General features: G+C 40.6%; 1 protein-coding gene across 1 annotated transcript in view; it reads left to right on the plus strand.

Moving 5' to 3' along the window:
- Positions 1-14,905: 14,905 nt before the first annotated feature.
- RAPGEF6 (Rap guanine nucleotide exchange factor 6) overlaps positions 14,906-17,162 on the plus strand; it is a 101,863-nt gene continuing 99,606 nt past the window's right edge. Inside the window, exons 1-3 of the mRNA XM_085312769.1 lie at positions 14,906-14,972; positions 15,488-15,544; positions 16,879-16,962. Of these exons, the coding sequence (XP_085168895.1) occupies positions 15,492-15,544; positions 16,879-16,962 (137 nt within the window). The 5' untranslated portion in view covers positions 14,906-14,972; positions 15,488-15,491. The remainder of the gene's footprint in view (positions 14,973-15,487; positions 15,545-16,878; positions 16,963-17,162) is intronic.

Below are 17,162 nucleotides of genomic sequence, written 5' to 3' on the forward strand. Positions count from 1 at the left end.
TAAAATGAACTCAATATGAGTACCAAACCTAAGTTTCTAAGAAACAATGCAATGCATTAATTTAAGAAACAGACTTAGTAGTGGATTCCCCGATATCTCTTTGATAGCAGCTTCCTTGTCTTTATTTGGTTTATTAACAAAGAATAAGAGCTATTTGGAAACAAATTTTCGTGGTGGGACCATTCAGTGGTGTATTCAGACTCTTGAATCTTCATACTTTGGCATTGTATTTCTGTGCTGCTGTAGTATCAAGTACTTGGCTAATACTGGTTTTATCTCCTAGTCAGAGGTCAGTTGTTACTATTTTTCTTAAATATCTGTCCCTCATGCAGCTGAGATTTTAAAAGAATGCACTCTTATGTCTGTCTGCTACCTAAACCTTACTCAATGTGAGATTTTTTTCATACATTTTAGTGGTATGTGAATTTATGATGTTGTAGTCCGTTTCTCTAAAACAGCATGTTTGGCATCATGTTTTTTCCTCTAGTCTTAAAATAAATTAGAGCCTAGCTGCAAGAAAGCCTCTGTAAGCATRAAACTTAAAGCTTTGTTATAGGAAAAAGTCTATTTTCATATCATTGCTCTCCTTATAAAGTTAAGGCCTTTGAAACAACAAGAACAGCAATATAATTGGTAGCATCATGTATCCAGTAAATTCTAGTTGTGTCTCATTTTGTGTCCCCCCCCCCTTATAAAGCCATACTACTATGTCAGTGAGTATTACCCAAGAAAAATGAGGCTATGCTCAGTTTCTGAATTTTAGTGTTGAGGACTTTTAGAAATTTCAATTAGTTCGTTTCAGGTATGTGTATACCTGAATTGAAGACACAATGGCTCTTCCTAACTAATGGACAGTCTTAATCCGGAGGTGAGAGGCATAATTCAGCTACTGCGATCGTTAGGAGAAATGTCTTAGCTTGCATGTCTGTGCTAGCCTGCTATGTCAGACTGACTTGAGTCCGTAGGTTACCCTTCTGGGTGGAGCTTGCAGCTCGAGAAGAGCTGGGATTTTTTTTCTGCGCACATTAGCTAAAAGGGAATTATGTGGCACGATAGACCTATAGGTAACAGTCTGGGCAGCATGATGCTGCATAGGCAGTCACAAAGCCAATCACCGATCCTATTAAGAAAAGCTGAAAAATTCCTTTGTACCTAGCTTAGGTCTCTTGCAGATTTGACTATGTAGAATTCAGAGGTCAGAGTTCAGCTTTTAACACTGCCAGTGGTAATGTTACTTTGTTTTCCCAAGCTCTAGTCAAACATGTCTTTATATATTTTTATCTGAAATAATTACGTAGCTTTAATAGTAATGAATGCTTAGGCAAAACAGAAACTTTAGATAATAGGTCTTCCAGTTATTCTTGCATTTGTTCAGATGCACCTAGAAGATGCTTAAGTCTGGAGTTCAGTTGACTAGGTATTTGAATGAGACTCATACGTTATAAATGCACTGCTTTTCAGCAGTGCAGACAGCAGAGCCACGTAACCTTCAATGTTGTTATGTAAAGTGTCTGAATTGCAGTATTGAATCTTCATCTTAAAGGGGTCTAGTATGTGTATATTCTCCATTTATGCAGGCACATGCATTACTGTCCAGAGATTGTTATGTTGTAATCTTTTTATTGCAGCATYCTGCTCCTGGTTCTAGACTTTGCCTTTTTTGCTGTGTATGTATCTTTTTCTTTAATGTGAGCTGATGAGTCAAAAGTCTGTTTCTTGAATGAATGCATTGCATTGTTTCTTAGAAACTTACGTTTGATACTTGCATTAAGTTAGTATTAGGTGTGGTTCTTTTTCCAACTTCAGTGATGATAAGTTTTGCTATCTAAAAGCAGAAATCATGTTTTTAGCATTGTGTTCAAACACTCTTGATATTTATTTTAATTCCATATAGGGTATATTTGAGTAACACTGAAAAAGTGAGGTATTGTAGAAATCTGTGGGGTATTGCMGTGCAAATTAGTGTTGATTATGGTTTCAGAAGAATGACAAAGCTGAACGTGGCTTGTTTTGGGCTTGTATTTGTAAGTAATTACAGCCTTGGTAGTTTCTGGCCTCCTTGATGAGGATGGAATGGTTGATTAGAGAAGAGATKTCCACGTTATTGAGTATACTGTAACTCAACCAACAGCCCATGTCTCGCATGCAATCAGTTAGTGTGTGCTTGTGATGCAGTATTGGAGGTGGGGCAGGCAGTGGCTCTGCGTCTCGCTTGCAGTCCTTTGCACGCTATTCATCGGGTATGTCTTGCGTTGGGAAGCAGGTTGTCTAGYGGGCAGGCTGCAGGATTTAGAGCTGGAAATTCCTGAGTACCAAGCTTGTTGCGGAGCCAGTTTCTGGAAGTACGTGTCTCCTTGTTTTTTCTGAGGTTGAGGCTGCTAAGTTGTTTTATTAGGATTATTTCTTTTGTAACATTTTTCCATAAATGAGCAGTCAAGTATTATTCTCTCTCTTGGTCTTTCTCTGTATTTGAGGTGTCTGTCGAACAGTAGCTGTTGCTATTCTGGAACCTTGGTAGTAGTGTTCACTGCCTGCCAGTGTGTACTGGATAAAGCACATTTAGAAAGAATGAGGAAAACGCGTATGATGYGTTTTTTTGTCTGCGTTAAACATCACGGAACAGTTAGTTCATGCTTTATTTGTGAAATAAAGCAAGCAGTGGTGGCTATTAGAGTAGTGTATCTTCCTGCCTTTGTGTGCATTACTTCCTAGTGATATTTGTACCTGATCTGGTAAATGCCATATTTGCCACGCTGCTATGAAAAGAGGAGTCCTCACTGCCTTATAGAAAGGAGTGTTAAGGTATTAGCTATAACCTTCAATCTGAGTACCACCTAGGTGTATGTTTTGGTCTTTGCTATCTCTGCTGGTAGTGTGCTGTTGCAAGTGTTATCAACTTCTAGCCCTGTTCTTCAGCATCTTCTTGCTAATACCACCAAAGGYGAGAGTTTAGCTTTGAAGGAGTCTGTAATAGGTATAGCACATCTCACTTGCACACACATACAGGAAATTTTACAGGATGCACAAGAGAGCACAGATCCACATTGGAATCCTGTGCTCATCAGTCTAGCTCTTTTTTCTGTAACAAACTCAAATATTTAAGATCATCAAGTTGCATATAGATATGCTCCCAAGCCCCCAAGAGTTGATTTGAGCTTTTGGATTTCATTTTTCATCTCCTCTTTCCTCATCCCCATGTTTCTGATACGAATATTTCTTAAAATAAGAACGGATTTTTCTTAGTGTCTCAGTGTTCTGACCTCCCCTATCGTAATTTCCTCTACTTTTTTTTCCCCTTTAAAAGGAAAATTTCAGCTGTTAGTACTTTCTTCCTGATTACTTTTAGAAGAGCAGACAGTTTCTTTTTGAATCACGTGAGCTGATGTTTCTGGAGTTATGACCAAACCCAAATATTGCTATTTGATGGATGCTGGTCCTCTGGAAGAGAAGTTGTTTGCAAGTGGTCAGTTCCTCAGCTAGCAGAGCCTCTTTTGAACTTAAAGTGGGAAATTGCAAGCTTTACTTGTTGATTTCAGGAGACTCTTCAAGAGTTTCAGTTAAGTGTGCTGCTTTTATGGTCTTTGATCTCATAGTGGAAGATCTTTGATATAAAATTCTGCTCGTTGACAGATGTTGCCCATGTGATCACTTCTGGATATTCTGAGCTTCCCATCCTGCTGAAGTCTAAGATTGCAGTCTTTTCAAGACTGCTTGTTTTTAGTTTTCTAGTATTAATGTTTAAGTCTGAAATGTTTTTTAAAACTGAAGTAATGAGTGTCTGGGAACTTTATGGTAATGTTTTACTTAAAGATGCTTTTTCATAACTATACTTTTGTGCTGAACTAGGATAAAGGCTGAACTCTGCTTCAGATATTCAAAACTCTTTATAAGCCGCTCACATTGGAGACATGAGGTTTAAAGATTTTGACTCTCCAGTTCAGGGTCCTTGGTATTCAGTCTGCAAAATCAGCTTTTCCAGAGGAAGTTCTTTCTCTGACTGAGACAGAGKTGCAGAAATGCTGACTCAGTGTGATGAATCAGCAGTAAAAATAATTTAAATTCCCTCCCTCATTCCTGCAAATGCCTTTCCTTCTACCAAAGTCTTATATCAACATAGTCCAGGGTCCTTAGATGGAAGGTGTTTATCTGCATTGGGTGTGGGGAGCTATTGGTGAGTAGAGAAAACTTTTTGTTTCGTTTTCGTGTATAAGCATTTTGCTTTTTTTATTTTCAGAATTATTTTGCTGAATAGTGGTACTCTTAGTCTATAAATAAACTGTAATAGGGGGTCCAGGGCCAAGGTTCTTAAACCAGATCTGCCTTTTTCTGCTTTTGTTATGGAGACTTCTATTCCTTGGGGCAAAATGGAATTTTTCAGTCTGTGCTTGTAACCATGTGTGTATGTTATAAGGAACTACATTTAAGACATAGGAACAGTGTATTAGCCTCATTTAGAGATGTGGTACTTCTGCAGTAAAAAAAAAAAAAAAAAAAAAGAAAAAAAAAAATCCAAGCCTGTAAATGTAACTTTTGACAGTCCGAAAAACCAAAGCCAGAATTAGGATTCCTCTTTGTGACTATACAGTTATTAATTGTTGTTGTCAATTGTAATTGCTTGCTCAATTTACAAAAGAGTAAAATGAAGTTCCCTTTTTGTTTTTTCTCCTGTATTAAGATACTCTAACTAGGCTGATGTTTCCTCAGTTGGAAAAAAAAAATCTGTCGTCTATGGATAAATGTAAAGTTGAGAAGTAGTAGTAGTAATGCTTGCATATTCAGGCTAGAACATAGTTTGCCCCTGTAACAGGTTGTTGCTGGTACTAACTAGCAAATTCAAGCTAGCAAACCTTTATGTTGCCATCTTATTTTCTTAATTTCTGCTTTCAGAGCTTTTTAAAAGTCAGCTAAAGCACTTGCAAAGTGTAAGCAAGGACATGGTGCATGKTGTATACCCAAATCACTAGATATCCCAAAAGCATAGTGCCAAACCCACCCATCTTCGAGTGATGTGAGAACTCAAATGTTCTCCAGTTAATATGTGAAATCGGTCATATTTGAAAGAAAGTGGAGTATATGATGAAAATATTCCTGAGTAACATTCATTTCAGTGCCATACGTGGGCAGCAGTAGTGGTGTAGGTTCCTAGCTCTTATCTTCCATTACGTTTTCCCCTCAGCCCAATAGAAATAGGTGGAAGCCGGGCAAGTTTGTGCAATGTTACACTCGCTTTTTGTGGATCACCAGCTGTTGTATGACTCACATGCGTTTGTGTGTACATTGCCTTCCAGAAGCGTGATAGTCTAGCTAGAGATTGCATTATTTTTTGATACAGTTTAGGTTTTGACTCAGAAATTAATAAGATGTGAGCATTTAATTGGGAGAGAAAAAYGTAAGGGAGGCAATACTGCTTTTTGGAGTTTTATTCTTTGTGCTGATAACTTATCACTGGATATACGTCTCTTAAAATATCTGCTATAGAGATCAGTGTTCCTGGGTTTTTTCCTCAATAATGGAACATGGCTTTGAAGTGGCTGAACCAGTTTATTTTACACAAATGGTATTGGGTGGAGTCTCGGGCAGTGATTTAAGACCATACTGGAGTTTATTGCTAGTATGTTTTATGAGAGGTACTTTGATACCATAAATTCAAAAAGCCAAATTACTTCTTATTTTTTGAGTTCTATGGCATGATAGTGCTTAATTCCTTATTAGTGCTACATAAGCCTCAGTATTTATATTTCAATATGCTTTAAAAAAAGGCTTCCAGATAAATAGGAGGATGTTTTAAGGAAACTGTCACTCTGTGTTATCCAGCTCTGGGGGAAGAGCTGTTGTTCTTTTGCACTACTTATACTTTTATTAATGTCAAATACTTACRCCATGGCACCTCTTGTGCTTTTTATGTTTGTGCCACTGAACAGGGAGAGTAAATAATTAACATGTAGGGTGAAGGAGTTTGAGATGAACCAGAAAGTTCCTTTTAATCAAGAGATAGTATTATCTGCTACATGTGCTTAGGTGTAGTTGGCTGCTCCTCTGGCAAACTTAAGGGCAGCTGACAGTGTGTCTCTCTGGCGCGGGGTGTGTAGGTTAGGCTTCTTGAGCTAGCATCGCTAAGGCTTGTTGGTTTGCTACATAGATATCATAGAATCAGTAAGGTTGGCAGGGACCTCTGGAGATCATCTGCTCCAACCCCTCTGCTYGGCAGGGTCACCTAGAGCATGTTAGTCAGGGTCGCATCCAGGCGGGCCTTGAAGATCTCCAGAGAAGGAGACTCCACAACCTCTCTGGACAACCTGGTCCAGTGCYCTGTCACTCTCACAGGGAAGAAATTCCCCCTCACGGTCAGGCGGAACTTCCTGTGCTTCAATTTCTGCCCATTGCCTCTYGTCCTGTCACATGGGACAACTGAAAAGTTTGTCCCCATCTCCTTGACACCCTCCCTTCAGGTACTTGTACACGTTGATAAGATCCCCCCTCAGTCTTCTGTTCCCCAGGCTGAAGAGGCCCAGCTCTTGCAGGGCAGATGCTCCAGCCCTCTGATCATCCTCGTAGCCCTACGCTGGGCTCTCTCCAGTAGCTCCATGTCTCTCTCGTACTGGGGAGCCCAGAACTGGAGGCAGTACTCGAGATGAGGCCTCCTCAGGGCTGAGTAGAGGGGCAGGATCACCTCCCTCGACCTGCTGGCAACACTCTTCCCAATGCACCCCAGGATACAATTGGCCTTCTTGGCCACAAGGGCACATTGCTGCCTCATGGTCAACTTGCAATCCACCAGCACTCCCAGGTCCTTCTCTGCAGAGCTGCTCTCCAGAAGGTCAGCCCCCAGCTTGTACTGGTGCCTGGGGTTATTTCTCCCTAGGTGCAGGACTCTGCACTTGCCCTTGTTGAACCTCATGAGGTTCCTCTCCACCCAGCTCTCCAGCCTGTCCAGGTCTCTCTGAATGGCAGCACAGTCCTGTGGTGTATCAGCCACTCCTCCCAGCTTGGGATCATCAGCAAACTTGCTGAGATGCACTCYGTCCCCTCATCCAGGTCATTGATGAAGAAGTTGAACAGGATGGGACCCAGTACTGAGGCCTGGGGGACACCACAGGCCTCCAACTAAACTCTGTGCCACTGATGACAACTCTGAGCTCTGCCTTTCAGCCAGTTCTCAATCCACCTCACTGTCCACTCGTCTAGCCCACACTTGTGGAGCTTCTTTAGGAGGGTGTTATGGGAGACAGTGTCAAAAGCCTTGCTGAAGTCAAGGTACACAATATCCACTGCTCTGTCCTCATCTACCCAGCCAGTCACTCCATCACAGAAGGCTATCAGATTGGTTAAGCAGGATTTCCCCTTGGTGAATCCATGCTGGCTACTCCTGATCACCTTCTTATCCTCCATATGTCTGGAGATGACATCCAGAATATCTAAATAACTAAAGTGTGGATCAGAGAATGTAAATGAGCATGTTTCTATTTTTATTTCTGGTATTATATTATCAGGAAAGAATTTGGGAGGACTATTTTTACAATTGGCCTTAAACAGGGAAAAAAGGAAACAGGGCAGATTCCACCCTTCAGTGAAGTAACAGGAAGGGAAGCAATGAGAACCATAAACCATGCTGAGCAACATTTCCTCTCTGCTGCTACACCCCCCGAAGGGTGACAAAGTCTTTATTGAGGCTGACGGGACTGCCAATAAAAGATGCATTCAAGCTATATAAGCCTGCTGAATCACTGTAAAGCAAGTAATATGAGCAGACTGGAGGAAAGTTTGCTTTTTGCAATTTATATAACCTACTATCTGTGTTCCAAGAACTGTTTTTATTCGCTTTACTGAAATATCTGCATTAAAATAAGGAATTTAATACAGAGAAGTTCAGCCACTGTCTAAGAGCATGTTGGAATTCTTACCTTGATAGAAAGTGAATGTTTGATTCAGCTGAAGTTTGTTTCCAGCCTTGTTTCCTGCTTGGTACTTTTTCTGATCAAAGCATGGAAGAAAAGGAACCAGCAAAATAGGGAGGCTATGGCAGCTTTCAGCTGTGTAACTTCCTTCCCAGGAAGGTTTCCTATCTGGTGATAGTCTTGAATGCCAGTGGAGTTGATTACTCTGTGGCTTAACCTTTGTTTTTAAAGGCAGAAATGTATGTTTTTTCTTACCTTGTTCTTTGAAGTATATAAGCTGTAATATAGTTGTATCTGTAACAGATTTTAGAAAAAGCAAATATTTCTTTGCTCTTTAGGCATATAAAATCATGTGTCTTGGCAACTGTATTTTCATACCTTGGAAGAAGTATAGATGCAAAATCCTGTCAGACATTCTTTGTGCTTCCTTAAAAAGCAGGTTGTCTGTGCAGTAGGGAATCCTGGTGGCTTGGCAACCTCACTTGGGTTGGGTGTGGAGAGCCTTAAATGAGCCCAGCATATGTTCTTGCAACAGGAATTTAATGTTTGGGGTGGAATCRAGAGACAGGTTTTGCATAGCTCTCTGGGACAGGTTTGCAGGCGCGAGCAATCTGTCTGGAACTTGCTGACACAGCTGTTTCTCGTGTGGTGCTTTGAAGTGCTCTTACTTACTGCTCTGCAAGTTTCTGCTGCTTTCTCATTCCCTGTTCAGAACTTTGGCTTAATACATGCTAGTCTTCTCATGCTCATTTTTGAGACCCTTCATTTACTTCTTGGTGTGGATCTAAGCAATGACTGAAGCCCAAAGCTGTAGGGACCTAGTGAGTTGGAAGGAATCTACTGGACCATTGAGTCCAGCCCCACGCTGCTGCAAGCAGGCGCTGCATGGTCAGCGTGGTGTCATGGCTGGAGGCAGCTGTCTCCAACTGTGCTGCCTCTCCCCTTGCATGTGACACAAAGCACATGACATACTGGATAGCACTAAAAGGACTCTTAAGGGATTTATAGTTTCCTCAGCGTTCTTCCTATCTCTTTTCAGTTGCTTAGGATGACTCTTTTTTGAGATTTATCAGAACTTGCACCTGGGAGGTCACTTCGGAACAACTTACTCTTTTAAAATACTGAGCAGGAAATCTATTGTATTTCTAAGTAAAATAATCCTGTGTTCCCATCCAGGTGTTCCAGCAACACTTCATGTAAAGCATCAGGACTWCATTTAATGTTTAGCTTTGATAGACTGCGAAGTTATATGCAGTAATTTCATCCTCATTCCAAAGCATCATACTTCTCTTGCCCGCTGTAAGACTGCATGTGAATTTGTTTTGGAAACCTTATTGYTAACCTATAGCATATGAGTATGACTCATGATTTACAGTTGTGCTGGCTGTTTTTTCTTCTGGTTCGTTGTGAACAAATATTGTGTGCAGATGTATATAAACAAGACCTACCCCCTTTCCATTAGATTCTTTACTTCCAAATTTTGAAGTTACTCACCAGATCAAAGACGAAAGATAGGGAGAGAAAAGGGTGAAGAGGGAAAAAAAAATGATATAAATTCACCAATGTTGGGCATGCTCATGTGGCTAGGCAATGGTGAGGCGGGGGATACACCCCTCAGTACTGAGAGGGAGCCTCACTACTGAGGGGAGACATTAAACTGTTAACTTGAAAAAAAACTTTGAAGAAGGTTGCCTAAGTCACTCTAGCTATAGGGCACTAGCAGCCTATGCTTCAGCGAGTTTCCTGGTTTAACAAAAACGTACACGCACCGTTCTGTGCTGCTTGGCCCGCCGCTGAAGCCGAGGTGACCGTGGCGTGAAAGCATCGCTTCCCGCAGCGCTTGTTGCTTCTGCATTACTGTACTTGTTCTGATGATTCTTGGTCATAYAGTTTAAAGAAGATGCTGATAGTTAACTCTCTAGTTACTCTAGATCACTACTTCCCCGCAGTTTTGAGGTTTGATTTTTAGTCTCTTGATGAGTTTTGCTATTTTCTAAAGTTACAGCTTGGCAACTAAGAAATTAACCTGTTTCACCATCCTTGTGAAAATTAGAAGTAGCAAATTATTTTTCAGATGAAATGTTTTGGGGTAAATAGGCACAACCTTCCACTACAGGTGATTGTAATAGTTATCTGGTTTGTTTTCAYATGATGAGTTTTCAATTAATGCTGCTGGTGGTGCTTTTGTTTTTCTCTAATGTTCAGTTGCAGTATCTTGTGGTAATTATGTGAGCTCACACCTGGCAGGAAAAATAGACCGAATGATAAGTGGTCTTGTTACATTGCCTGCTGATAACGGTACTATCAACAGAGTGATCCCTTGCTTCCTGCGCTCCTGCCTTGCGCACGTTGTTTCAGACAGCGCGACTCTTYGCGTGAAGAATAGCAAGAAGCGAGCGTCTTGTGCTTTTTAAACGTAGCGGATGTTTTGCAGCCTCCCGGCTCCTGCTTGTGTTTGCACTCTCCAGTCCGGGTAGTCGCTGGCTTCTTGCGCCTTCAGCGACGGGCACGGCGCGTGATGCGGTGGGTCGGCAGCCGGTGGTCTGCCGCGGCCGCAGCGAGGCGCGAGGGCGGTGGAAGTCGGCCGTGCCGAGCAGCTCGGGGCAGGATCGCCGCAGTTGCGATGTTCAGCCTTCGGCTCTCTTTAGTCCAGAAAACCTCCTTCCTGACGAGATTAACCACTGCTTCCCTCCACCCCTTCACCAATTCCCTTCCTTCTGTCAGCTCACTGGAACTGTAACTTTTGCTGTTTCCTGATCTAGCTGGATAAAAAACGTGAGCTAATTTATCCGCTACTAACCTAGGCAGGCAGTATTCTGTGGCAGGTTGAGCGTTATGTGTGGGCATAGYATTTAAAGGCAGGTAACAGGCATCGTGCTTTAGTTTCAGTGCCTGAAAGCACGGGAAATGGACAGACTGCAAAATAAAAACTTTAACCTTCTTGATTTTGTGTATATGGAAAAACTTTTCATCAGTAATTATTTCAGTTGTTTTGAACGTAAAGAGATTCAGTTGTTCAGTATGTGAAGGTATTACAGAGAAGGATATGGGAAGACTTAGCTTTTTAGCAGGTACATTGAGTTCCTCTGTTGTGACATTTATTATTGCCCTCTGGTATGCTCATTTTTATAGTAGTCTTGTTTCATAATGGGTGTCTCCTTGAAAATAATCTCTGTCCTTTGTACTATGGTTACATGATCATCTGGCTTATATAACTGATGTATGTTCCAATGTACAAAATTCATTTAAAAAAAAATATCAGCTTCTAATCCTGCTTTCAGTTTTATAAAGATTGAATAGATGAAATTAATATTTTCGTATCTGAATAAAGTTTACTTTTATGCATTTGGGTGCCCTGTTAAGAAACTCAGCATCCAGACAGACAGCTTATTTCCACTAGGTGGCCACACAAACTGTAATTAATCTATAGTTTACTTCCTTGAATAAAAGTGTAATTAAATTATGTTCTTCACTTACAGGAATACAAAATGAACCTTTAAGTGTAGTCTCCCAAACACAGTTTGAGTGCTATTATGGCAATAGCAGAAGAAAGTTTGCAAAACATAGCTGAARTAGTATTTCATTTTGTCGGGGAAAGATTAGTGTAGACAAGGTGCATGTCAACCTCACTTATCAGACTTTGATGTGGATATGCAAGGGAGAGGAGAAATTCCCCCCCCCCCTTTTTTTTTAAGCAGTATTTTATAAAGATGACATTTAGAGYGTGTTGAGTCAGTACATGCAGTATAGCTTAGCCAAAGAGAGTTTGCCTAATTCCATGGAAGATGTGCTCTGTAGGTTAACTTCTGTGCTCTGTAGCATCCCATAAAATTGCCTGCTATATACACTTAGGAGAGATGATTCTTTTTAAAATAGGTTAGTCTTAAGGGAGAGTGTGATAGATGCCGATCTAAAAATTAGCTTGTAGGAACTTATGAGTAGCTGATATGTATAGCTTGCTGAAATGTTGCTTAGTTTTGTAGTAAACAATGTTTCTTAGTTTGAGGTAGTTCTGGCCACCTGAATTTAGATTTTCTGCTGTAATGATACTGAGAGAACCAGAAGTTTTGCTTTCTTTCTCTGTTCTGTGCTCTGGCACAGCTGTTCGCATCTCTGCAGCCGTATAGCTCAACATCTAAAATCTTAAACTTGGTCTGGGTGCATCTGAGATAAGGCATGTTTTACAGGCTTCTTTTTCAGGCTTCTCTCCTTTTAAGCAGTTGTTTCTCATCAATTTGCCCACTGTTTATCCAGCTCCTAAATTAGCAAGGTAGGATGGTTTGCACAGGGGTATAGTAGATCTGTTCTGGCGCTCTGTTATTCTCTGAGCATCTGGCTGAGCCTTTGCAGTGCCAGTGTGTATCTGGTTGGGGGCTGAAGTAGGCTGGATGGAAGTGGAATGAAGGAACCAGCCCAGGCTTTCAGCGCGTGGGGTAGAGGGAAGTGGTGAATGTAGCAGGAGGAAGGGGCAATGAGGACAAATATCCTGCCAAGTTCAAATACTCTTTGTGTCTTGGAAGAAATGTGCTGAATTAAGCTGCTAAGAAGCTGTAGCTCTGTAGCATTCCAGAAAACTCTCAAGAAAGGATGTGGTAATTTCTCATCTGTATCACTTAAGCTTTGTCATAAATACAAGCTTTTAATCTGGTTAAAATTTTCCGTTACTGATGCCAGTAAGACTGTTAGTGTAAAATGTATTTTAACAACGTATTCTGTTTTATCTTAACATAAACAAAATTTAGAAAAAAATCAAACTTGGAACAGTGTATAGACACAACGAGTAATGAAGAGTGAAAAAAACTTAGCTTTACTTAATTGTAACACCTACTACTAATACCATCCTGGTTGCCTACCAGCCCAGCTTCAGCAGAAGTTGAGCATCCACACCTCATCTCCCCTTCGGTCGTTTGTCTGAGCACTCTTCTGGCCTGCGAGATGCAGACCTTAAGATGGTGGAGAAAGGACTGAACACAGGTTTTCCAGTTGCATGAAATCTTCAACTGTGAAGGTATTTAGAGTAGCAGGTGGATATTGTTGCCACTTACCCACCTTGTTTTTTTAAGAAACATTGAAACTACTCTGCTAGTCTTCATGAGTAGACTCATGCTTCTAGGAAATGCATATGTTGATTACAGTTGCTTAACGTGTATGTCAGTGCTGGATGATGAAATTCCAGAGAGTCATGGGAATTTCTACCTCTCCTTCCCAGCCCCYAGTCCATTCCTGTGCCTGGTATTTTACAATGGTTAAGCCTAGATAGTTCTCTGCTCAGAATGTAGGAGGCCTAAATAACCTCTCTGGAGACCCCTGACTTCTTAAAAAGCCTTGAATGACCCAGTGACCACCCACTCCTGTCCCTTACAGACTCTGGCGTTCATATTTGATCATGACAAGTTGGTGTTATATTTGGATTCTGATTCATAACTAGGATTCTTGGACATTACAGTAAGAAAATCAAGTAATTTAGATCTGAAGAATTAAAGTAAGATTGAACTGTGTGAAATGGATGTTTTATCTTTAAGTATATAAGTGTTAAGCCATCAGACCTTAATTTCTATGGGTTTTGGTAGTAACATTTAAACAAAAAAATCTGAGTTTTATTGGTTTTGATGTCCTGCAATTATGTATGACCTTTCATTTGGTATAGCAGTCTATATTCATTATATTGCTAAACATTAACCAAAGAACTTTCCTAGTGTAAATTCTGAGGCTAGCATTTGTATTGCTTTCTCTTTTGTAAATGTTACATAAACGCAGTACGGGGAAAGTCCAGAGCATATTTTCCAATGCCAGGCTGGAGGAACTACTCTGATTTATAATGATTTTGTTGTGCATGTATTTAATGCTAACAGCCCACCTGTTCAGGATAGTAAATTAAATGATGAATAGCTCTAGCGAGCTCTTTTCTTAGTATGTGGTCTCCACTATCAGCACAGATATTTTTGTGATGAAAGAGGATTCTGTATAGTGAGAAGTTTAAACAGCTGTATTTCCTAATTGCTATTTCTGTATAAAGTCCAACTGTTGAAGTGAAACAATCTACATATTTTAATGCTGTTGCTTCCAAAAAAGGTCATCTACTTCAGATATATAATTTCTTTTAATTAAAAATATGAGAGTCCTCAGTGAAGAACACTGACAACGTAGTAATTTTTTAGGAGAACTGAATTTAAAAGCGAGTGATTTATTTTGAACTGTATTTGGCCCAAACTCTGTCTGGGAGAAGATTGCTTGCTTCAGTGGTTGCTAAGGAATGGGACTGGTGTAATCCTGAGTCTTAGTAGCAGGAGGTGGGAGGAGGATCTGAAGCTGCCTTGTTTTGGCCTTCGCTGAAGACTTCCAGTGTCTTCGAGTGCTCTTCTCCCAGCAAGGGCTGGACTGAGTTGGAGAGGAAGCAGTAAGGAGCAGAGTTTGTTAGGGGACTGCCAGCTGGGTCTCGATAGACACGAGGTAACCGGTTCCCTCCACATAAGGCTCCCTATAAAAAGGGGTTGTAGTCCTCTGCACTGTGTGTAGTGGATAGACTATGAGGCTTAGGTTTTCTCATAGGTTGCTAGCAAACTGATTTTGATAGCTGTTAGCAAACTGACTTTGCAAAATCTCCTTTTTCCATTTTAAAGAGGTATTACAAGGTTTCAGCAATTTTTGATGTTGGATGAATAGAACCGTCTTAGCTGGTGTATTCCGCTGCAGTCTGTCCATGCAAGTGATCYATTCACAGATACTTTTAATAATAATCTAATTCAAAATCTGGTGCAGGTAAGTGCTTGTGCATCAGTTGGGATTCAGTTATCGCTTCAGCAAGTTAACCATGGACAGGATTCAAGTCTGTATCTGTCCTGACCTAGTTACTAATCCATAATTTGTTTGTCTCGAGTTATGTCTTAAGTCTGAGGAACTATATTGCAGAATTTGAGGAAGTACGGCAAAGTAATTGCATGCTGTGAATGAAGTTGCTCATGTAATCTTTTTTTTTCTCTCCTYCCCCCCCCCYTTTTTTTTWAAGGACTTAAATACTATCTATTCTTTCCTTCATGGACTGGACATACTCTCACATTTCAGGGAACATCAACTAAGGTAAAGCAGGATGAAGCTAGTTAGTGTTGCGTAGTACAACCGGTATCTATGAATGTATTCTTGYGAAGATAAGCAAAGCTTTTCTTTGCCCATGCTTTGGGGTGGCAAAGTGTGAACCAAGTCCAGTTGCTGAGCCAAGTTGTTGCAAGGGCACTGCAAATGCTTTTTAATAATTAAGACATTCAGATGGTCTCGGAATATATAAAATGGAAGGCCAGCAAAGCACAAAAGGAGCATTGAAAGTATTTTAGTTCTTCAGTTCTGTTGCTATGGGTAATTCCAGTGTGTAGGAGTGAWTTAAAGACTTGGAGAACATGCTGTATATTATCTATCTGGRTAATGAAGAATGCCGAAATAATTTGGATTTTTATAGTTAAGCGTGTCCTTTGTTTAAATCAAAAAATAGTTGAATTTGACATCTGARAGCCTTAAAGTAATTCTGCTGAAATGTGGTGATTAGTGGCTTGTGATCTTTGTGGATTCACATTGAAATTAAACTTCTCCTCCTCCCTCAGAATAATGTCATCAAGTGCCCGCTATGAAAGGTACAAGGGCAACCAAGTTCTSTTTTGGTAAGTACCCGTAACCTGTTAGAATTCTCCAGTGAAACTGTAAACAAAAACAATATTTTGCATGCYGGTGATGTATCTTTTAGTCTTTCAGTAGCTGTACATATAAGACTTCAGAACGCTTAAAGCTGGCCAGACTGGTTAAAAGCTTTGCTGAGTGCTGATTGTAACAGCAGCATGATGCTGAGGTTTCAGAGGTGGCCACACAATTAACAGCATGGCTTCCGCTGGCAGCAGAGGAGCCAGTGCACGTGCAAGGCAGACGGAGGCATGCACTGACAGCTTGTAAAGCATCCAGAACGTTTACGGAAGTGGTATKGGTGACTCAGTAGGTGGCACTCTTCCCCTGGAGTTGGTACCAACTGTATTGCCAGGGACTTAATTACTTTGGAGGAGTGTCCTYCATTGGAAGAGGGATGGAGCTCAAATTTGCTTCAAATTGCCAGAGTTAGCGTTTTAGTCATGAGGGCTTTCCTTAGGTTCCCGTTGGGTGACAAATACACCTTTTTCCTCATCTTTTAGCATTGCTTATGGTGTATTTTTCCTCTCAGCAAATCCTAGCCTTCTGTATAAAGCATGTCTTATACACTCATGCTTAAATTAGAGATACCACGTATTAGTTCATGTTGCAGGCGGACTAGCAGGAACCCGTTCCAGTAACAGATGGCTGTCCGTGTGTGGGGTTGCGTGCTGGAAAATAAAATTGATGTTAGGCTGTAGCTGGGAAGCGCGAATACAAGTGCTCYGTGAAGAGGCAGACAGTCAACTGCCGTAAAACGCCGTAGCGTTGTCCTGGTCTGCAGCTCCAGGCTGCGGGTTAAATGGTTGTCRGGTCACCTCCCAGGCCATCTAGGACTGTTTGTCACCTGAAAGACAGCACCGCATCTGCGTGCGACACGAGTGCAAGGGTAGAGGAGGGCAACGCAGCGGTCGAATGTATGAGTCTTGTATCTTATCCGTAAGACYGGACAGGTCTATGTAGTGTTGCTGTATGTGTTGAAATGATGATCAACTTAGGCATTTGATAAAGGCATTCCTGTATTTTTAGTTTTATATGTTTTCATTGAAAGGAAAACTTTTCACTGGAAATTAATTATTTTGTTAAATGTCTTAAATTTGACTAAAATATCATTGTGAAGTGTAAGAAACATTCTGGATGTAGATACTGAAAAATGTTAATTATTGGTATTGTTCCGTTAAAGTTCTTAGCCTTACAGTCTACAAGTGGAATTGGCAGCCTGGTAGATCATTATTTTACTGCACTAATGTTTAGATAATGTATTTTTGAGTCACTTTAAAAGGAGTCTATTTCTAAGACTTGGTGCCTTTTCTTACAGCTCAGAAACTATTGCAAGATGCTGGTATATACTGCTTTCGGGATCTGTGCTGATGAAGGATTCCATGTTTTTACCACCTTGCAGGTATGTACAGGATTTTTTTTGCACACCATGATCATATTTTRGATTTAAAATGTTACATATTAATATTACTGTAACTTTTTCACAATTTTAAGATCAGTTTTTCATTATTTTGTTTTTCTGAGGTTGAATAATAGAAGCAAAAAATGTTCCATTAATTTCATTTAAATTCCTTTTCATTTTCCTTGCGTGTTGGGATTCCC

Source organism: Rhea americana, unplaced genomic scaffold, assembly GCF_003343005.1.
Source record: "Rhea americana isolate MKP2758 unplaced genomic scaffold, rheAme1 scaffold_37, whole genome shotgun sequence".
NCBI lineage: Eukaryota > Metazoa > Chordata > Aves > Rheiformes > Rheidae > Rhea > Rhea americana.